Below are 22990 nucleotides of genomic sequence, written 5' to 3'. Positions count from 1 at the left end.
GCGGCGCGGCCTGGCCTGTGAGCGGAGGCCCCGGCTCGGCGGAGTGGCTGCGGGGGCCGCGGCGGGGAGCGTCCTCTCCTTTCTCTGGGGGCGTGTGTGCGGGGGTCGCGGCAGCCTCCGGCGGCTCCTGCCGTCCCCCTCGACCCAACGAGGTGTCTCCCCACCGCTGCTCCGCCCTCCCCGCTCATCCTTCCTTCGCGCCCGTGCCAGGCCGGGTCTCCCCTTGCTGCGTTCCCCAGGGATAGACGGCGCATCCCGCATCTTCCTGAGGGGAGCGGGCGCGGCGCTGCCCCCCGCCCCTGCGCCCGGGAACGCAGCGGTGCTGGGAGGAGGAAGCGGCGCCCTGCTCGCCTTACCCCGCCCGTCACTCCCTCACGGTGCTGGCGGCGGCTCCTCCTCCCGCGTGTGACCCGCTGCCGCATGTGAGCGGGGCGGAGGGACGGCGCCGCGCGGGCCCCAGTGTGGCGGCGGCGGTAGGAGGAGCAGGAGCGGGAGCCGCGGCGCGGCGTCCCCCCGCAGCCTCATCGCTGGGCCCCGCCGGCGCCCCGAGCCCGCCGGCGCCCCCCATGCCCGTGTGGTGCTGCCGCTGCTCCTTGGCCGGTCACTTCAGGTGAGGCGGCGGGGGAGAGCGGCTGGTGGGTCAGGGCGGCTGCCCGCTGTCCCCTCTCCGGCGCGGGAGCCGGGCCGCCGGCGAGTAGCGGGGTGAGGGGGCCGGGGGATGCGGCGCAGGGATGGACGGTGACACCGGCGGGCGGGAAGTGCAGCCGCGGCCGTCACCCCGGTGCTGCGGCCTCGGCGACGTTGCTGCGTGGCGGCCGCGGCGCTCTCCGGCACCGCACGCCCTCTCCGCCGCTCCGCTCCCCGGGTGCGCCGGCGGGGAAGCGTGGGGTCGGCGGGCAGGGGATGGCGGTGGCCTCGGGAAGGAGCGTTGTGACCTTGGGCAGCCCCGGAGCGCGGCCGGGGCCGGGGGGGAGCCGGCGCCCGCTGATGCTGGGTGTCGCTCTGGGTTCGTGGCGTTGCACGGCCGGGAGCCCGGTCCTGACGGGCATCGCTCTTCTCCGTTACTTGAAAAGATCCAACAATCTGACGGTGTGAAATCGGCTTCCCGAACTGCCAACTTGAGAACAAATTTAAATTCATTTTATATAACGAGTCTTCTGATAACCGCCTACTACAGTCAATTTACTTGCCTTTTTTTTTTTTTTGCTAAAAGTATGTAGGGAATTCTCGTATCTTCCACAGACGCTACCGAAAAAGACACCTCTTTAATAACTTGCAGGAAATTAAGGCAGTTACTGTGAAATTATTATTTTCTTTTAAAGGGAGAAAAATATTTACTTATATTCAGTGTTTTTTTCTCTTAGTGGATTTTTCACATCAAGTAATTGACTGAAAAAGGGAAAAAAATGAGCTGTTGTAGAATCTGTGTGTTTGACAGAATGTAACTCTCGAGGTTATTTGGTATGACCAGCATAAGGTGAACTAAGCACTAGCTTTGGAATCGACTCATCTTTGTGCCCGCTTGTACCTCTTCATGACTAGAACCATAACTATTTTTAACAAATCTCTACCACTGCAAAGCCGTTTACCATGAGTTTTTATCAATATAAAAAATTCTGGTACTTGATGGCTGTGTTGTTCAGAAGTTAGGAAGATGGTGGTCTTAGTGGCCCCTGGCTTAAGATCTTGTTGCGTTCTGGTATGATGTTCTTGCGAAGGAAGAACACGCTTCTGCCAACAGGCCTTCATCTGCTTCACATGCACAATGGCTGAAAACTGTGTGTTCTATGTGGATCTTTCTATGTAAAATTAGATCCTGTGCTAAACCAGTTGGAAAGTTTCTGATATACTATTTCAACTGCACAGAAGCAACATTTTTATTGTTAAAGATTCTTTTGTAGCCTATAGCACTGTGCATATATCCCATAAAAGAGGTTTTGGAATGTTTCTTTTGTTTTTTATCTTCCATCTAGCAGGGCAAGTATATTAAAACCACACTAAAACATGTATGCTCCCTTTAAACCTGGGTTTGCAAAGCATAAGGTAGTTTTGCCTTAGTTAGCATTGAGCAAAGGCTGGAAAATAATATAGTCTACATATGCCTATCTAAAAACAGAGGTGAACAAACCAGTATGATAATCAGATCCTCTCTCTGCCTTGTACTCTACTCATGCTGTTTGTATGTTTTGAGTCTATAAGATCACAAAGAGCTAATGCACAGCTGTAATTAAACAGTAAACACGTAATTTGTGAACTTTTCTGTTGTTGTGCAGGGAATACAGGTATCAAGTATTTGCTTTTTGAAATAAATACAACTTTAGAATAGCTCCCCACCCTTTTTAACAGGGAAATAACCGTCAGAGAGTTGTATTACAGTGAGTGCCAGTGGTGGTGTTACTGTACAACTCTTAGTTTACTTCAAACTTCCCCATTGAGGAAAGGCTTTTGAAATACATAGCAGAACCTTCGGTGCTTTGGGAGTTGAGGTGGCATGTAGAGTATAGGGCTTCTTGAAGGCCATGGGAATTGAATTGGTATCTTACACTTTTGGTCCTGTGTGGAAAATAATTACTGAAATACTAGAATAGTTTTAAGATTTACAGATTCTTAGAAATAAATAAGAGCACATTTATGTATTAAGTTAATAATTAAAACTCTGTAAAGAGAAAAATATTTAAATAGGTCACTTGGGGTATTTTTAATTAAAAAGTTCAGTCTTTATTTTGAAGACTTAATAAAATAACTGCCGATAACAGACGACTTGCAATATGCCCCTGCCTTTCTAGCTAAACAGTGCATGTTTCTTGAATGACCTGGAAAGGTTTCAGAAAGGACTCCTAAATAATTAAACAACAAACGATTTAAACCAAGTTTTTGTAGTCTAGAGGCACATTTAGACGGTGAAAAGTTAGGAGAGGAACCTAAGTGGGTGTTGCTGAGAAAAAACGGAGGAATCTGGGAAAATTGCTAGCAGCGAAGGCAGTCTCTTCTGCACTAGCTAACCCGACAGCATGGCCAATTCCTTTTATAAAAAGTTTTCTTTTAACAGTGGTAAAACGGACTGTGTCTAGTGCTTACAGGGATGATGCTTTTCTCCATCTTCACACCACTGCAAGCATTAACTGGCCTTCTACCTGAACAGAAATTTGTTAAGGCTGAGCAAGTAGGACAGGACCCGAACAGCTGCTGTCATAACTTGGCTGCTCCTTCAGCCTTGGGCTGGCCTTAATGTTGTTAATTGGCTAAGCAGGGTGTATCTCTCCTCTTTTGATAAGAGTAACGAGGAATGAGCTCTGCTGTGTGTGGGATCAGAATAATGCTCGTTGCTTATAGTTTGGCTTTGTATAAACTGAAATTAGAAATTTGCATCGCTGCAGAGCCATCTGTGCCTTTTTGTTATCTTTCTGTAGATTTTCTAGGAGAAAGTGGACTTTTAAAAAAAATCTTCTGTTGGAAAAGCTGTGCTGAAGAGTAAAATTTTGTAGCATATCTGTTTTGGTCTCGGTTTTGCCAATTCCATAGCTCTTAAAGTAAAGCATCAAAACCAACTTTATTTTTGAAGATATTGTTCTGTCAACAGTTCAACTGTTTTGTTTTACCATTCTCCCATCTGTCCTTTTTAATTAGAAGTTACAGCAGCCCTGAAACAGAAGGACAGCTTTTGAATTCCTTCGTCCAGTATTTTGGTGACAGCCTTGGGAGGAAGATTAAAAGAATGCCTTTAATTGAAGAAACTGTTCTTCCCGGGGACTCTGTACTTACCCTGCCTGTAGTAATAATAGGTGAGTCTTTTCACTATTTTAAGATTCTTTGTTTCTGCCATTGCCTTTATAGACCTACTGCATGAAGTCATTTATCATTAAATAACTAATGCTTAGCCTCCTTATAATCAAGATGTTTATTAGAGTAATGCAGTTGTTATGATTAACAGCAGTGTCACAAAATTATTTTAAGGGACTTGCTATTGGAGTATATGTGAATTCAAGTTGTGCATTAACAAAGTGAGACGCATTATTAGAAAGCAGATACATGAGTCTTAACAGAAGAACTGTTTGGATTCTAGTGTTGATCACATAGGGTTTGATTAATGTGATATATCTTCTTCAGGTTGCACAGAGGTTGTTGATGGTGCACCAGTAACCATTTATGGGGTCAGATGGGACAGTGAAAAGCATAATGTAAAATGTGTGCTATGTGTTGGTTAAGATGCTAATGGCATTAATTGCCTTTTTCTTTCTTGCATTACTCACTAACATCTGAATATTGTCCTGTCTCTTCCAAAATGTCAGTCAGCTCAACCAATTTAAAACAATACACTGTAGTCTGAATTAATAGTTAAAGTTGTGTTTGTAAACTCTTGCTGAATGACAGGACAGCAGAGGGAGCAGACTCCTTGGGTACACAGCCTAATTGAGAATGCCAGCATGATTTGTATTGGGCCAAGGTTTTTCAGCAACAGCTGGTCACCAGCTCCTTACCATCATGACTTGATGAGGGGATAAAGAAAAGATCTGGGGTAAAGCAGGTTTTCAATAATCTAGTCCAAAGCTACTAGGACTACAGCAAACAAACAACTTTAATTGTACCTGCAAACAAGCAGAGATTCCAGAGAACGGTGTTTCAGTGTAATGTGTTCACAGTAAATCTTCACAACTTTGAAAGATTTGTGCTTGTACAGTGCCTGTTCTCAAAGCTCCCTTCATGAGAGCTTAAAATAGTGCTCATGTAATACACTGACGTGGATGTGACAGACGTGAATCACTTGCTGAGTTCGACATCATAGCTAAAGAACAACAGTTCCCTGGCATTTTGTCAGCCTTAGTATAAGTTTGCCATATGGTTAATGACTCAGTTTTCACTGTTTAGTTTTGCAGATATGCATTATGCAAATACCTGTACTCAGTACTTATTTTGTCTAGAGCGTCTTTCTATGTACTGACACCAAACACAGCTGCCTTGACTATTTCTCCTTGAAAAACAAATACATTGCCCAAGTGCTTTTTCCCAGATACATTTGTGCTGCATCACAAGCTGATCTTCTCCGTTGGCAGCCTGTTATCACTAATTCCTTGGCTGTCTAAAGAGCCTTAGAAAGGATCTAAAATGATTTCATAACGTAGTAGAAGAATACAAAAATAGTTGTTACCCCATATACACATGCACATACACTCTCTATTGGTTTAATCTTCTCTGTGCGATTCCTGTACAGCTGGAATTAAACATTCTTTTAGCTTCCTGGTGTCATCTTCTTGTTGCACTACTTTATTAATCAGAAAGAAAAATATGGCACATGTGTAAGCAGTTGAAGATGAAACAATAACTTAGATTGCTTGTTCTTTGACTTCACCGTGCCTTTTTTCACTGTAAGATGCCTAGTTTAAGATTTTATTCCAACTTTGTGGTGTGTATTGTACTGCAGTTTGCATAGAGTACTAAGCTACTGTGGTATTGTTAAGTAACTTCAATGCTGTCCATGTCTTCAAGAAATTGGGAAGAAGCTGATAGAGCTCCAGCATGAAATTCTTCAATTCCAACTCATTCAAATGGAATCTAAGTCTAGAGGATGTTCTGTGCTAAACGCTGTCGTCTTCTGCACTAGTTTTGATCAATACTGTGTAAACACAATGTTTTAAATTTTCATCCAAAGAACAAGGTTGTTACAATGTTTGATTATTGCTTTAAGTTTAGAAACATCATGTGAAGATGATTGTACTGTAGTTTACTGTTGATCAGGAAAAGCTTCTGCCATTATTTATTTACAATATTAACTGCTGCTTAAATGAACAGGACCATGGGGTTTTGGGATATAAAATGAAAAGGGCCATGGCATTTTGCGATACATTGGTTGTGCATATAGCATTCGTATAATATCTCTCAGTTGAGATCAGAGCTGTTATTGGAGGCATTGTGTGTAAATAAAGAACATACTCTTCAGGTATAAATTTCTCATTTCAAAGTAATTTTTTTTTTTTTTCAAGGATTGTTTGTTTGTTTTTGTAGTGTATTTTTTTTTTTTTTTAAATCACAGTAAGTTGCAGACCTTGCAGCTGAATCCTAATCTTGTGTGTTCTTGAGAGCATATCCACAAGGTAGTTTCTTTCCCTTGGACTCAGTCTGCTCAAAGAATAGTAACTGGGCGCGGATCTTCTCTCTAGATGGTCTCAGGGAACTGGCTGGGGCCCTCAGTGACAGTAAATCCCCTTAACGTAATTCCATCCTCAGTAATTTTGCTGGCCCTTGCCAGACTTAGTTTTGGCAACTTTTGTTAGGCCTTTGATACTTTTTAGTCTTATCTAGTTGGAATAATCTTCATCCTTGGATATGGCACACGTTTTTCTGTTTCCATTGTGGACTAACTTCCTTTACACCCCAGTAGGAAAAGAAAATCTAGCTCTGCACTTGTAGAAAGAAACAAAATTGCGTACTGTGCATGAGATATAATTCTTAAAATAGTTAAGAATTTACTCAGTCATGGGAATGCTTCTGAACTGTAAGTATGATTAGAGTGTTTTCACTGCTTTATGGTTTTGTTATGGGGGATTTCAATGTTTTGCTGAGGTTCTCTTTCACATCCATCTCTCATGTGCCAAGTGGCTGACAGGAGGGACTTACACCTCTTTTGAGCTTTGAATTCCTGGACTGAAGCATACCTGGCTATCTTGTGCTGATCTGTTTGTGGGAGCATATTAGGGTGGTGCAAATGTAATTGTGGTTTTGGACCACTGATTTTTAAATCATTGTAACTAAGCTCAAACTCACCTTTATTAATCAAAATAGGAACCATTACAATCAACACATTTTTGCCAACGAGAAATAAGTTTGTTTATTCTTGTAGTGTAAAAATCCATGCTTCTGGATTCGGAATCTTGGAAAGCATTTTCTGCATCCTGCTGGTTGTGGAAGCGTTTTCCCTGCAAAAAGTTGTCGAGAGGCTTGAAGAAGTGGGAGTTGGTTGACAAGAGTTCAGGTGAATATGGCAGATGAGGCAAAACTTCATAGGCAAATTCATTCAGCTTTTGAAGCATTTGTTGCGTGATGTGCGGTTGGGTGTTGTCACGGAGAAGATTTGGGCCCTTACGGTTGGCCGATGCTGGCTGTAGGAGTTGCAGTTGTTGGTGCATATTATTGATTTGCTGAGCATCCTTCTCAGATATAATGGTTTCCCCAGGATTCAGAAAGCTGTAGTGGATCAGACCAGCAGCTGACCACCAAACAGTGACCATGACCTTTTTTTGGTGCAAGTTTGGCTTTGGGAAGTGCTTTGGAGGTTCTTCTTGGTCCAACCACTGGGCTGTTTGTCCCTGGTTGTCATATAAAATCCACTTTTCATTACATGTCACAATCCAATTGAGAAATGGTTCATTGTTCTTGTGTAGAGTAAGAGAAGACGACACTTCAAAATGACAGTTTTTAAAATTTTTGGTCAGCTCATGAGACACCCACTTGTCAAGCTTTTTCACCTTTCCAATTTGCTTCAGATGCCAAATGACATGGTCAATGTTGAGTTCTTTGGCAATTTCTCATGTAGTTGTAAGAGGATCAGCTTCGATGCTTGCTCTCAGTTGGTTGTTGTCAACTTCTCATGGCCATCCTCTGCACTCCTCATCTCCTTTGTGAAACGTCTTGAAACACCACTGCCCTATATGTTCATTTGCTGTTTCTGGGCCAAATGCGTTGCTGATGTCATGAGTAGTTTCCAGTGCTTTACAACCCATTTTGAACTCGAATAAGAACATCACTTGAATTTGCTTTTTATCTAACATCATTTCCATAGTCTGAAATAAATATCAAATAAACAGCAAGTCAGTAGCAAAAAAGAACATGAAGTAAGAAAAGCACATTAAAATTCTGTGTAACATAACCACGTTTAAGAATGTATCCCATGTGTGCCACTCTAAAAGGAAAACAAAGACAAAATACTATATAGTGCCTCATTAGGAGAACACTGCTTTTCTTTTAGTTAGTGAGGAAGAGCTATAGAAACAACAGTACATAGTCACGTGTTTAAATTCAGTATCACAGCACATACTTTTCTGACTTTAGCTTTGCCTGCCTTTTGATATCTGACACTGCAACATGGGCGTTCCTTGTGTATTTGCATGGTATAAATATGGTCCCCTACTTTGTTTAATACTAGTCAAATAAATATAACTAGTTACCTTATGATAACATTTTGGTCCCTGTTTCATGCCTTTAATAACAATTTGAAAATAAGTCTATTAAAATAGCGATAATGCACATAAATGAACTATAAAATGCTATGAAAAATATGCAGAAAGATGTTTGAATATATATTGTGGCTGAACAATGCTCTTACATGAGTTTCTTGTACTTTACCACTTATGTCCTGTATCTGTCTTCACACAGCTTTTACATTGCTGTCGTGCTGCAGTTTCTCATCTGACTTGCAGAGTCTTCAGCTTTCTGCTTGTCTCTTTCTTTATTTTATGGGCAGTCCTGAAGAGCATATGTTCTAGATTGTCTTTCTGTTCTGTGTTTTACAATATGCAGTGTAAATGGGAATGCAAAGTTGTAAGATGGCAATAACATTTAGATATTATTGTGATTGACAGGCATATCAGATCTTACCCATCAGACCGTTTTCAAACAAGAACAGTGAGTTTGGCATACTAAATTATGAAGTTATTTATATGCATTTTATGTCACGGTGTAAACAGTCATACATACATTTATTGTAACCTGGAAAGTATTTTACTCAGTTTATTTGGAGGAGGTTCTTTTAGTAAGCTTTATTTCACTGTGAAGTTTATAAGCTGCTTTAAATCCGGACAGTATCACATTTTAATACTTTAATGTGATTTTGTTGCTAATTATTTAGTGACTTACAAACTTCAGGTTATTGACGTTTTTGCTAAAGCAGTAACTTCTTTCTTTAATAGGAAATGGACCTTCAGGAATTTGCCTTTCTTACCTGCTCTCTGGATACAGGCCATATTTATCTCCTGAAGCTATACACCCAAACCCCATTCTACACACGAAATTAGAAGAAGCTCGTCATCTTTCTATTGTTGATCAAGTAAGCTTTGGTTGTCATATTGTCTACCTTTTTTACTACTCCAAGTTGGATTATGAGATAGGCTTTCTTTAATAAGCCTGTTTAAAATGCTTTTGCAACTTACATAAGTAGTGCCATAGACAAAAAAATACTTAATATTCTCAGCTCACAAAGAATTAGACCATAGTAAAGCTAAGTAGCTGTGTGGCCTCAAACAAGTAGCTTTGTCTCTTGGCCTCTGTTTTACCTATATGTAAAACAGAGAGCAGTATATACTTTCTTCAGTGGCTTGTAACAAATTCTATATAGGACATTTCAGATGAAAGGAATTCATTTTAAGAACCGCCTATCCAAAAAAATATTATGCAGATCGCATTGTGAAGAACCAGCCGACTTACCTTAATCATATCTCTAATGTGTTAGTAAGTTACATTGTTAGTCTGTTAATGTAAATAGAAGCAACATGTGACCGTTCGTCAAAGAACACACGCTGCTAACATGCTTCAAGTTAAAATCTTCCTAAATAGTACAGTTCTCATTAAGACTGGATTTTAATAGCATTAGGGATGTATATCCTCTATAAACATAACCCATTTTTCTTTTCCAGACAATGTGCATCCTTTAGTGTTTGTGTTGAATTCACAGTTGTTCCTGTGCTGTATTTGTTATCTTCGTATACATCCAATTTTTCTGTCTCATCTGAATAGATAAATCTTCCCCATTATTTTTCTCCCCGCTTATCCACTTGTTTGCCATGTTATCATTGTTTTCTACTCACCTCATTATGTTCCTGATGGGTTACTCACAGTACTATAACTGTTTTGCCTGTGTGACTGATGTATTTGAAATACAAACACACATATGTGTTTTTAGTAGAGAAGTAGGGGTGGTTTGGCTTTGAGGTTTGTTTTGGGGTTTTTTTGTTTGTTTTGTGGATTTTTTTTGTTTGTTTTGTTTTAGTGAGGTGCTGTTTGCATGTAGTGTTGACTTTAAGTTTCAGGGTTTATTTTTTTGTCAGGAGAGTAGGTTTTCTAAGCTTTGGCTGCAGATGTTTTATGTACTTCATCTTCCCCTGACCTCCTGAGGTTTTCCCAATTTAGCAAACTAAACTGCCCAGTCTTTGTCAGCAAAAAAAATTATGGCAAATTTTCTCTTCAGATCTCTGTTCTCTCTTCAAACGTTTTTCCTTGCATTGCAAAGTTTTTAGGAGAACGTGGCTGGTTAATAGATGCTGAAAGGTGAACATTTTTAAAAGTTCTGGAAATTGTTCTGATCATTAATTGATTTGTGAATAAGCCTAACTTTAATTCATCTTTGTAATTAATACTTATAATACCTCTATTATTTCAAAATATAATAAACTTAATGTTGAAACTACTTAAGAGCTGTCGAAGGAACTTTTCCCATGTCATTTTTCAAACATAATGGTTTTAGGTTCCAATTTTGCTGTTCTCTGATTCCCTATACTTCTTTTTCTACAATGAATTTGAAGTACTGACTTGCCTCAGTATTACTGTGTTATTAACATGTAATTTTTTAATGAGTGAAATGTACTATTCAGGGTCATAGAACAACTGAATCATGGGCAGTTATTTCTGAAAAGCTTTGTGACTGAATTTCTGTATTATGTATCGTTGCTTAAAATGCAACTTGAACGAATTGTCTTTTCTTTTGAAATGCGACTTCTGTATAACATCAGAACAGCATGATGACCTGTATAAGATGCATGAACATAGTAAACTTTCTTTCATACTTCAGGATCTAGAGTACCTGTCTGAAGGCCTTGAAGGACGCTCTTCAAACCCTGTTGCGGTGCTTTTTGATACATTGCTTCACCCTGATGCCGACTTCGGATATGACTACCCGTCAGTTTTGCACTGGAAGCTGGAACAACATAATTATATTCCCCACATAGTGCTTGGTAAAGGACCACCTGGTGGGGCTTGGCATGTGAGTAAACATTTCATTTTGTGTTTTGGGGGTTTTCTTGCTATCTAAGGGGTTTTTTTTAGAGAATAAGGGCAGTTGCTGTTAGAACTGCTTAATTACCAAAGCACAAATATGTTATGGAGGTCATAGAATCATATAATGTCCTGAGTTGGAATGGACCCACAAGGATCATCGAGTCCAACTCCTGTCCCTGCATATGACAACCCCGCAGTTCACACCATGTGTCTGAGAGTGTTGTCCAGTTTCTTCTCAGACATATGGTATGAGATGAAAAAGGAAGGAAAAAGATGTTCTTCATTTGGGGATTTATGACCTCTCTTGTGTGGGTTTTAATTAGTTAATGAATTATAATGAAAAGTATTTTATGTTACTTTTTTATCATCTGCGTTGTTTCCAGATGCTTTTATACAAAATCATAAATGTTAATGTTTTCATATGCTGTTATTTTTACCTTATTTTTTTTCTTCTCATTTTGTATTATAAATAACTTACTTTTAGTACCCCTTTCACTTGTTCTCTCTCCACCTTCTGCTTTATTAGATCATGTAGTTGCCCATTAAAATAGCATTTAACTTGAACACAAAAATAGTTCATCAACACTTCATGTAATGTCCTGATGTTATGTTCTGGTATTTTATTGTTCTAAATGAATGCAATGAGAAGAACCTCACTGCATTTTACATAAATGTATAGCCATGTTAAATGTATCTGGTCATGCATCTTGGTTTTTTTTCTCCGTAGTCCATGGAAGGCTCTATGCTAACAATCAGTTTTGGAGACTGGATGGAATTGCCTGGCCTCACCTTTAAGGAGTGGGCAGCTAGCAAACGCAGGTAAAGATATTGCCTAATGTATTTGGGAAATATAGTTGCTGTAAGAACCCAAATAACATCATTTTAAGAACTGGAAAACATTCATACTTCCTTGTGCACAGGAAGACTTTTAATTTTGTTTACTGAGGTAGTGGCACTGGAAATTACTCTGCTGTGTGTATTCTGGAAAAAAAAAGGACAACGGTTGGCCAGAGTAATTGCTGTGAGTGTATTGAAAGCGTATGTACTAGCTAAACTACTAATAGTGTGTTTTAGCAGCATCTCACAAAGAACTGCTGTTACTGTAAGTAGTTTTGATCAGAATTGAGGGAGGAATTAAAAATCCACAGAAATTCCTCTTTCAATGTGGATGCAGCTTCAGTTGCTGTGCACTCCAGCGTTCTCATAATTCAGGAGGTTGGATATTTGCTTTTACAGGCAAAGCTGCAGCATCTGAAATGTTGCTAACTATGAATTTTAATTTTAAGAGCATAATTAATTATTTCCCAATGTTATTTTCTAGTCGTAAGTTTCTTGGGAAAATTTTAAAGAATTACTGTCTTGTACAATTTCACTGTTTTTACTTCAGTTATGCAATTAGTTTATGAAGGTCTGTGTCAGCAGATGAATGTAGGAACACTCTACATAAGCTTTTCCTAAAATTTTATTTTTCTGACTTTATTCTAGCAAAAATAAAGGAAGTTCTTCTTTGTGTGGCAAAAGAAGTAGAGTTACTTGGGCATATGTCTTTAAGGGCAGACTGTTACTTATTGCAGGGCAACACTTGCAGTGAAGAATCTGTGCCTTTGTTCTTTAATTGCTTTCTTAGATAACCACAGTAGTCTTACCTCCTTATTAACTGAAATCCCATAAGCTGCTTATTATCTGAAGCTAATTTGTTTATATTATAGTTTTCAACAATACTGGAAACAGAAATGCTGACCTGTTATACTACAATTAAACAAACACATTTAAAAATATTGATGATAATGAAAACTTCTAGATATGTAAAATAGTTTCTTAAGTTTAATTGTTAACAGGTATCACACTGTCATATTATCCTTTTCAATAAATTTCTCATCAGGATTTTCAGAGTAGTAACCTGAACATTTAATAGTACACATGCTATTATATTGTTAATTTGTGAGAATGAGTAGCCCAATTTCTTGTAAAAAATGCTTCTAAGTGTAATTCAGTGGCAATCATGATGCTCTTTTGCCTTCTTCCTAGAGCTTACTTCTAAAGAAGCAGCAAAACTCAGGCACCTGTTCAAAATAGTTACATTTTCAGCTTACATTTTTGTAAATTGAGAGTGCAATGAACATTAGAAAAGCATAGGTGTAATATCAGGATTGCAGTGCAAAAATGTTTTTTATTGGATGCTCGGACATCATAATCCTATTTACATAGTTGCACTAAGGTTCTGTGTTGCACTTGCTTTGTTTATCCCTGGGATATGGAACTACCTATTTTGATACTTATGGAACTTGTACCCAAAGAGAGATCTTTTACAAAGTATAATGAGGAATATGTTACTAAGGTTATACATTGAACCCAGAGTTTCAAAATTGGCACTTAACGATTACTATGATATTTAATTACTTACATCCTAAGTAAGTGTATTCTCACTGAGTACAAGTTTAGCCAGCATTGTATTGTTGACAGTTGTGATGCTACACTGGCTTTGTAAAACACTTCCATAGAGACCTGCTGTGAAACTGCAGAGATTTGCTATACTTAATGTGTTAATCACCATAGCACTTCACCTTGTAAAGATTTACAACTATTAAAGAAAGGTTAACTTGTCTTGTGTATTAGGAATCAAGAGAACAAATTGAAGGTGTTTAAAGAAACCTAAGTCAGTGTCAGTTACACTGAGCAGGTTCAATCCTTTGACATTTGAGTGTCATGTGCTATGTCATATATGATATTCAAATTACCGATAAGGTCTAAATATTAACTGGAACCATTAAATTTTGTTTCAGAAATATAAAAAGTGATCGAGTAATGACAGAAGAAATAGCTTGTTATTATAAACACTATGTTAAAGTCATGGGCCTTCAGAAGAATTTCAGAGACAATGTTTACGTAACATCAGTATCCAGGCTTTACCGAGGAAAGGATGATGAAGACAGAAGTCAACTAAACAAAGATATTTCAACACAGCATTTGGAAATGGAAGATGGACAGAAATCACTGATTAAGAGAAACTGGGAAGTCAGAGGTTACCAGCGAGCAACAGATGGTTCTCACGTGCCTTTCTGCCTCTTTGCTGAGAACGTGGCTCTTGCCACAGGAACCTTTGATTCTCCTGGCCGATTACAAGTTGAAGGAGAAGACTTTCCTTTTGTGCTTCACTCCATGACTGACTTCGGAGCTGCTATCAGCAAAGGAAAATTACGTGGGAAGGCAGACCCGGTGTTGATTGTGGGTGCTGGACTTACAGCAGCGGATGCTGTTCTGTGTGCCTACAACAACAACATCCCAGTAATCCATGTGTTCCGTAGAAGAGTTACCGATACAAGTCTAATTTTCAAACAGTTACCTAAAAAGCTTTACCCTGAATACCACAAGGTCTATCATATGATGTGTACTCAATCCCATACTGTGGACTCTAATCTCCATTCTGCTTACACTAGTTTCCCTGAACACAATGTACTTTCCTTCAAGCCTGATATGAAATGTGTTCTTCAGAGTGCCTCTGGACTGAAGAAAATTTTGAAGTTTTCTGTAGCCTTAGTTCTGATAGGTTCTCACCCAAATCTTTTCTTTCTAAAAGACCAAGGACATAGCATAGGTCATCAGTCTAACCAGCCCATCACATGCAAGGGGAATCCTATAGAGATCAATCCATACACTTACGAATGCACTAAAGAAGCAAACCTCTTTGCTTTAGGTCCTCTGGTGGGAGACAACTTTGTACGGTTTTTAAAAGGAGGTGCATTGGGCATTGCACGATGCTTGGCAATAAGACAAAAGAAGAAACACGAATTGATTGAAAATGGGGATGGAGGAGGTGATGGGGTACCATAAATGCTACATTAGAAGCTTTCACATACAGGATTACAGATGTAGTCTTAACAGAACACTCACTGACAGCGAAAGTTGATAGCGGTCACATTTGTGTTGTATACAAGTAACTGCACTGGTATTGCTTGGTAAAGGATGCTGATACAATACTTCTTCAAAATAGAAAAATTTGATCCGCTATTACAACTGATCTCTACTCAACTGGAATTATTTCCAGATAAACAGACAATGAGACTAACTTATATTGACCTGCCTGTCATCTCTTGCTCAGCTAAAAGAGCAGACTTGCTCTGGGAAGAGCAATGCCCCCCAGAGTGGCTTTACATTTTAGTGTCAAATGTGACAAAATATTCTTACCATGAAATTAAAATAACTTCTAAAAGCAGAAAGCTTGCTTAGGACAAAGCAAATTTGGAGCCTTCTGCTTGAAACAAGTACTTGATTTATTTGCCATAGTCATATTGTAATACTTGGAATGAGCACTTAGTAAAATGTTTTTTACTATAAGAAGGATTTCTATAAGCAAGAAGTATTCCTCAACAGTTATAAATTATCCTATTTGATAATTGGAATAAAATAAGCATTCCCATTTCATCTTTAATGCTTAATTTGATACAATCCATTAATGTTTTTTCACACTATGCCTAGAGTTAGGTGAGTGCAGAAAGACTAACATGAGTTGTTCCCCTACAGTGATGTGTACACTCTGATCATACTCATTAACATCAACAATAAAGTACTGATGTAAGTGCTCTTATTACAGTGTCAATATAATGAATATCTAGTGTACTACTGAAAAATTAAGTACACGAGAGGACTTAGGGGTTTTTGCTTCCTAGCTCAGGAAGACTGAATGTGATCACTTGATTGATGAAGGTGGGTGATAGATATTCTCATCCCCCATTTGAACCAAGTATTGGTTATTTTTTTTTTCCTGCAACAGCACATAACACTAAAACTATCTTAGCCTGCAGTTTTTCAAACTTGAAAAGGGTTATATCTCAAGCCAGCTAAAAAATAAAACATGCCAAACTCAAACATGCCGTAGTTTCTATGAATCTTAAAGCTTGTTATGAAAAACAGACTTAACTTGTACCTACCTCTGAATTGAAGTTTCACCCTTCTGCTCCATAATGTAAGATCTAGATTTCATTTGCTGGGTTTTAGAGTACTTAGTTTACCTAAACACACTCGTGGGTTATTCACCATAGCGAGCTAAACAACAGCTAGTTAGAAAACTTATCTTCCAGAACTCTCAATAGACCAAGTGCTTGATTTTTGACAAATGTATTACCAAACATTTTAATTCAGGTCCAATGTGATGAAATAGATGTTATTTAATTTTTTATTTTGAATGTCATGTTAGTTTAAGCTGTTGTATTTGCATGATTAAAATCTCCATATTAGAATGTGAACCGATTTTAAAAAGGAAATTAGGCTTAGACTTTGTGAAACTGCTAGTGCTTGCTGGTTTCCCAGCTAACTTTAGTAAGCTGTAGATACCGAAATGCAATAAATATGCCTGTTTTCTATGCCTGCTGAATTATGGGGTTCTGTGGCTACTGCAGGCCTTCGTGCATTTGAGTAAGTTTTCAGGCTTTGAAGGAGTTGAAAAGGTAAAGTATGAAAGGATTAAAATGACAATATTTTCAATGAGAGTCCAAAGTAATTTATTAAGTGATCCTACTACTACTACTAAACTTTAGAACCAACCTAATTGCATAAAAATAAACACAAATGAGGCAAAATTTGTATTTCTGCATTGCCTACATGCTTGGATTTAACCACGCGTTGTCAATACCAGTTAATATACTGATGTATAATTATATCTGAGCTGGTTTTAATGATGATAAATTCTAGGCTTATTTTCTTCATAATTGAATTGAGATTCTATATGTATATATAGATGTATCCTAAACCTGTGATACCTAATATTTTAAACTGAGAATTAGCCTTCTAAGTGCTAAATACTTTATTATAGAACTTTATTGCATTTATAATTTATTGGGAATACATCTGTGCTGTGATTAAATTCCTTCAGTTTTGTGTCAATATAAGTATCCAAATACACCATGGCTTTTAACTACATTTTCATTCTCATGTGAAACATTCAAAATACCAACAAAATGAAGGAAGCAATTTACTTAAACAGTTATTTTGCAGAAAGGGGAAAAAAGCTCCAAACAGCCAAATCTCTGACCTTGGTGGCTGCAGCTACTTACAGGCTCTGCGTGTTGTAGTGACAGATTTGTAGCACAACTATTTGTCCTGTTCTTGCACAGGTACCTTTCACAGCAGTATTGCAGCACATTGAGGTTTAACTGTGGTTTTTTCTTTCATCAATCTTGCCAAGTAAGTTTGAGGTAAAAAAATTGAATGTGAGACCCCTTAGTTGGGCAGAGAAATTTTCTCAGTGGTCATGTTTATTAAGCCACTATAAAAATACTTTGGTTAAAAAAAGTTTTACTGAGAAATCGTCCTCTTTCTTCTAGGAATAGCTACGTTTAAAGTTGTAGCTGGACTTTCTCACTTTCAGGTTTCTGATTTTGAGAGAAATTTCTGTTTCTCTCCTCTTGGGTATTTTGAGAGAATAAGAGATGTAAAAATTCAAGCTTTGCCTTAGGATAGTTTTACCTAAAGCATTATATTGTACTTTCTGCATATATTGTGGATTAGATGTTGGCACTGAATAGTTGTCTTTTGGGGAAATACTTTGGTTTTCATATTTAAAAACCAAAGACATTTGAATTTCTTGTATGTTACTTTAGTTCCCCGAAGGGAGACTCTTTGCTTCTTTCAGCTCTTCTTTCAGTGAGAAAGATAAGCGTTTAGACATCATGGATTCAAAAAGGATGCTTACTATTTGAGCTTTTTTACTAAAATACAGACAGGAAGAATATAACCTTTTAGCTAAAGGAATTTCATTTGGATTTATAGAATATGTAAAGGTGTGTTAACCCATACTGTGTATTTTCTTGTAGGCTAGTGGGAAAGCATCTCTTACATTTGGGATTAATTCCTAATGCTGAACCTGTCTCCTAGCTAAATTATTGCTCATATTTTGTGTAGTATCCAGCTGTGTTGGACTGGGACTAAGACTTGTCATAGCAGATTTCCCTGACAATCTGCCTCATGATTATTTAACAACAGGCACTTTTCAATTAAGGCACCTAACTGGGCAGAAGTAAACAGCACAGCCTTTCTTCTGGTTTCCGAAAGACTTCTGCTGGACTTCTGCTTAAAACATCTTTCCGCAAAAGACTAAGGCCAAGTTTTACTCTGCTGAGTAAATGTAGAACTCCTTTCTGCAAGTAATCTAGAGAGAGCGGTGACAGAAACATCAGATTTCTCTGTCTCTTGGGAAAACACTTGTTGCTGGGCTGGCAGCTGGGGGCTCACCAGTGAACGTGTGGGAAGAATACGGGTCCAGAAACAGCACCTGCACCCCGAGTGAGAGACACCAGAGTGCATCCCACCGCTGTAGGTCCCTGGTCCCCATCACTTTGGGAACTGTTGGGTGTGCTGTCTTTTCCTTCCAGCCTGGTGAATGTGTAGGCACCTTTTTTTTAAAAAGATTAATTTCATGGAGGGATGATTGTATAGTGAAAAATACTGATTTTGTAGAGGGAAGTGGCTGTAGCTTCTTTTTCTCGCAGCTCAAGAACTATGGAAAAAAAGGCTTGAGCCAGAAATTCAGAGTACTTATTCGAAGCTGGAGGAAATTAAAGATCAAACTTTGAAGCAGGCCTGACCTGCATGTCCAGTTGAAAGGAGGAAAAGGCCATTTTTAGGCCAGCTGCTCAAGAGAGGAAGAAAGGGTGTAAATTTTGCAAACTTCTAGTGAGTCCTCGGTGATGGGCTAGTGAGGAACAATGGGAGGAAAGCAGCAAAGGATCTGAGCTATATGAATGGCAAACCTCTGGGTACTGAAGGGAATCCATGGAGTGTTGGTAGGCTGGTGGTCTCCCATCCTCTTGTGTCAAGATCTACAAACTAAACTCAAAGCTTTCTGCTGGAGCTGCGAGTCCAATACGTTGCCATATATTTTTAATTGGCTATTAACTGAAGTTACACTGAAGTGCAACATATGTGTACGAACTACAAGCAATTGTATTTACTTCAGAAGCTGTAGGATGGGATCAGTAAGGTGGTGTGCCAAGAGATGAGACTTGGGTGCTCTGATACCGTATTTTCTACTGCTGAGAAAGCAAGCAGGTATTTGCAGGTGATAGCTGAATTTGCTGTAAGGGTGCCAGCTCCCAACCATTTCTAAACTGCAAGAGGTAGCACATGTATGCCTTAGAGGCAGCTGATTATTTGATCTTATTATCATCCATATAGTAATTATTTCATTTTGAATAAGTTATGGAACAAAAAATGCTAAAAGGTTCACAATGCTATATTTTAATTTAGATAATATTTTAGAACCTTACAATAACCATGTTCTAACTTAGGGTTATTTTTTGAGGTGAGAGCAAGATGGGAGGACAGTACCACGATTGATGTGTGAGCTTTTTGGACATTTACTTCCCCCTTTCCCAACCTGAAAGAGAAGTCATGCTTTGTTTGAAATAACCATAATAACTGATTCTATTTAGCAGAAACAGTGGAAACCGAAACACTGTTTCAGAGAGGAAGGCAGGCTTTGGTGATATTAGGAGTACAAATTTGAAGCTAGGATATTGAATTATAAACAGCTCTTTTTTTCTGAAAAACTATGTCACGGGGATTATGGTACACTTAAGGTGTTTGAGTTTAGCTCATACTTGAAGCTTGAATTACACAAGGAAGTGTGAGGTCAGGGATGAATTTGGTGTAAGGTACAAGGATTATGAGGAAGGGGAAAAGTGTTACAGTATAATTTATAGTGAAGCTAAACATGGTTTTAAGGATGGTTTTGTCTTTGCAGACATTATGGAGCATTAAACAAACCCTGAACTTCAGTTCACATTACAATTGTCTGCATGCTAGCTGATTTTCTAACAATGATAATTTTGTACTTTTAGGGCACATTTATCCAACTTTTATAACCTTTATAACTCTCCTATCCTTTTGAAATGTCCTATTCTGGAGACTAAGTTAATCTAATTTGCACTTTCCTCTCTTTATTCTGAGATCACTGGCAACGTGCAAGTATCAGCCTGTGTTGCCTACAGTGGATGCTTTGATGAACTAAAATTCAGCTTCATGTTCCCAGACACCCTCTGTAGACTTACAAGCCCACAGGAAGAAAATGAACAACTAGGTTATGTATTCACAAAATATCGTGTAACCTTGGAACAGAATCACAGAATGATTGGGGTTGGAAGGGACCTCTGGAGATCATCTAGTCCAGCTCACCTGCTAAATCAGGTTCATCCAGAGCAGATAGCACAGGAATGTGCCCAGGTGGGTCTTGTATGTCTCCAGAGAAGGAGACTCCACAGCCTCTCTGGGCAGCCTGTTCCAGTGCTTTGCCACTCTCAAAGAAGTTTCTCCTCATATTCAGATGGAACCTCCTGTGCTTCAGGCTGTGCCTATTATCCCTCAGCCTATTGTTGGGCACCACTGAAAGGAATCTAGTCCCATCCTCTTGATATCCACCCTTGAGATATTTATAAACACTGATGAGATCCCCTCTCAGCCTTCTCTTCTCCAGGCTGAACAGTCCCAGCTCTCTAACTTTAGGTTATTTTTTAACTAGGTATATAAAGAAAAAAAATAGTTTTCCACAAATCTAAAGCTAGAGACATGGTGAGCAGACAGATTTCATACAGTTCTAGGGGACATTTCAAAGAGAGGGAAATGTTTCATTTTTTCATCAGTTTACATTGTAGGACCAGCTTCTGTGTTAACACTGAGTTACTGCTGTTCAGAAATTGATCCTACTACCTTACATCTACCTGGCACAATCTGGAAAATCGACACTCTGATCTTGGCCTTTTCTCTGTTAGGTCTGGTTGAATTTCAGTTCTAAGTGAGACAAAGGCTTACATTTATTACCTATATTTTTGTTCTTACACACAATACACTTGGACTTGGAGATACTATGTAAATGCCAGTTCCATGTGTCCTGCCTCAGTATTTCTGCTTTTGCTGGAGTATGCTTGGGTTGTACCTCTTCTTTTTTCACATGAGCAATATGTAAATGTACAGAACATCTGCTGCCACCTGAAATACATTTTTCTGAGCTGCAAGCAACTTCTGAGCAAAACCACAGCTTTGATTAGATGATAAACCTGAGGCTTGCATGCTAAGCTTGTTCTCTGTTCATGTGTGAAAACTGATGACAGATGAAAGGCTAAAGGAATATTAAAACAGTTTCACCTAGTTGTCAATTATTTTAGTTTTGAGAAATGAAGAACTCGTAAGTCAGAGGTGGGGTGGGGGAGGAAATCTGTGGCTAGGAAGAGGCATTCAGGGAGCTGTAGTGTTCAGAAAGAGGAAAAAAATTGTTTTGCAGGGCTCCGGTGCTGTAGCTACTGCTTGAGAGATTCTGATAGTCAAAGCTGGTGCAGAGCAGTGTGGGCAGAGTGCTAAAGCAAGCGGCAGGGAAAGGTGCTGGTTAGGGAAACTGGATTTTTGCGAAACATTTTCATTTGGTTTAAGTTCTAAGTTTTTAGAGATACCAGAACAACCAGAATGGAGTGGGAAGTAGCCTGATTGTGACTCAGACACCAGATGTGACTGTGAATGGATTCAAGAAATCAAACAGAGCAAGAGAAGGACTAGGTCTATAGGGTGTACGGAAAGAGGGGGTAAGAATAAGGTCAGAAATCACCTGTACAATGTGTTAATGGGAGAGCTGAAAGAGGGCTGGAGGCAGGTCTACAGCAGAGACTTCAGCTCATGTCTCAGCTATGAGCTGATGTTTGATATAAACGTGGAATGGAGACAACGAAGGGGGCTGAGCACTCTGCAGGAAGTTGCTTGGGAGGTGGAGGCAGGGAGCTGAAAGTGACTGCAAACACCCTGTCAGTGTGTAGTAGTGACACAGGGGTGGCCAGACCCCAGCACCAGCCCATGTTCTGGGAACAGATGGGGGGTAAGGGTAGGAAAGAAAGGGACAGACTCACAGATGTGAATGAATGGAAAAAGAAAACAAAACAAACTTCAACAGTGAGAATATTGTGGTAGTCTGGCCAAAAAAGGCAACAGCTTCCCCAACTGATGCATGAAAGATGGGAAGCTGGATGAAACTGGTGTGAGTTAAACTGGAAATGAAGCATGTTGTTCCTGCAGGGACAAAGCACCCATCCTCTATTTTAGTGGTGCATGGAGTAATTCAATCTGCATTAAACTCTGTTCAGCTAAAACGCTGAATGCAAGACTGTATTTGAAAAGCCTTGCTAATAAAAAGTATATTTAGTTTATGTACTGTGTGCATCTCCTTCCTGTGAGCAGTGTGAACAAAGATAATACAAAAAGCAATCCCAACAAACCCTCAGACTTTGTTTTACACAGAAAAATTCAAGAAATGAGATCTGAAGATAAGTTTCTGTTTTGATGTATTTCTAGGTGAAGAGCAGTGTTTTGTCAAAAAGGTGTGTATGCTTTACACTTGCCGATTGTGGTTTGAGGCAGATGAGAGAAACGTTTGATGCCATGTCTGAGTTACTGAACTTTTTTTAACCTTCTGAAGAAAATCAACACCACACATTCTCTCAGAAAAGTGGTGAACTGAATTTTGAAACCACAGGGCACAAGGCCCAAAGAATGAAAATGGAGCTCCCAGCAAAAGTTCTGAACTGCAGAATACAAAGTTAATTGCTCCAGGCTTTTGCTTTACCTATAAAACAGTCTTATACTCAACCCTTGAGTTTTTTGCCCCTTTTACCCTTCTGATTCTCTCCTCCCATCCTGCTGGGGAGTAGTAAGTGAGCAGCTGTGTGGGGCTGAGCTGCTGCTGGAGTTGGCCCAAACCAATATGTTTAATAAAATAAAGGAAACACCAGGTCAAGTTAACGTTATAGTTCCAGGGGAAAGGCAAATACTTATGTAATTTATTGGATGTTCACACTCCCAAGACTTGGATCATGTAATCATGTCCTCCATCATCTACCTCAGAAACTTCAGGAACAGAAGGCCCAAACCAGTAAGCCAACAAGCATGTTTCCTCCAATACCTGGAGCTGAAAATCATGACAAAATTATAGTAAAATAGAAAGAAAGCTTCAGTGCTATCAATAGGATTTGTTACATGA

General features: G+C 39.3%; 1 protein-coding gene across 1 annotated transcript; it reads left to right on the top strand.

The window, feature by feature from the left end:
• Positions 1–566: 566 nt before the first annotated feature.
• Positions 567–14811, top strand: OSGIN2 (oxidative stress induced growth inhibitor family member 2; the record flags this gene model as incomplete). The annotated part of the gene is made up of 6 exons (XM_080339968.1): positions 567–610; positions 3628–3782; positions 8901–9037; positions 10775–10966; positions 11708–11799; positions 13764–14811. The coding sequence occupies 6 exons, from the start codon at positions 567–569 to the stop codon at positions 14809–14811; spliced, it is 1668 nt and encodes a 555-aa protein (XP_080196094.1).
• Positions 14812–22990: the final 8179 nt, after the last annotated feature.

This window comes from Nesoenas mayeri (genome assembly GCF_963082525.1).
Source record: "Nesoenas mayeri genome assembly, chromosome: 2".
In the NCBI taxonomy this organism is placed as follows: Eukaryota; Metazoa; Chordata; class Aves; order Columbiformes; family Columbidae; genus Nesoenas; species Nesoenas mayeri.
Note: the sequence above shows the minus strand (reverse complement) of the source record. Positions and strands in the feature narration are given on the sequence as shown.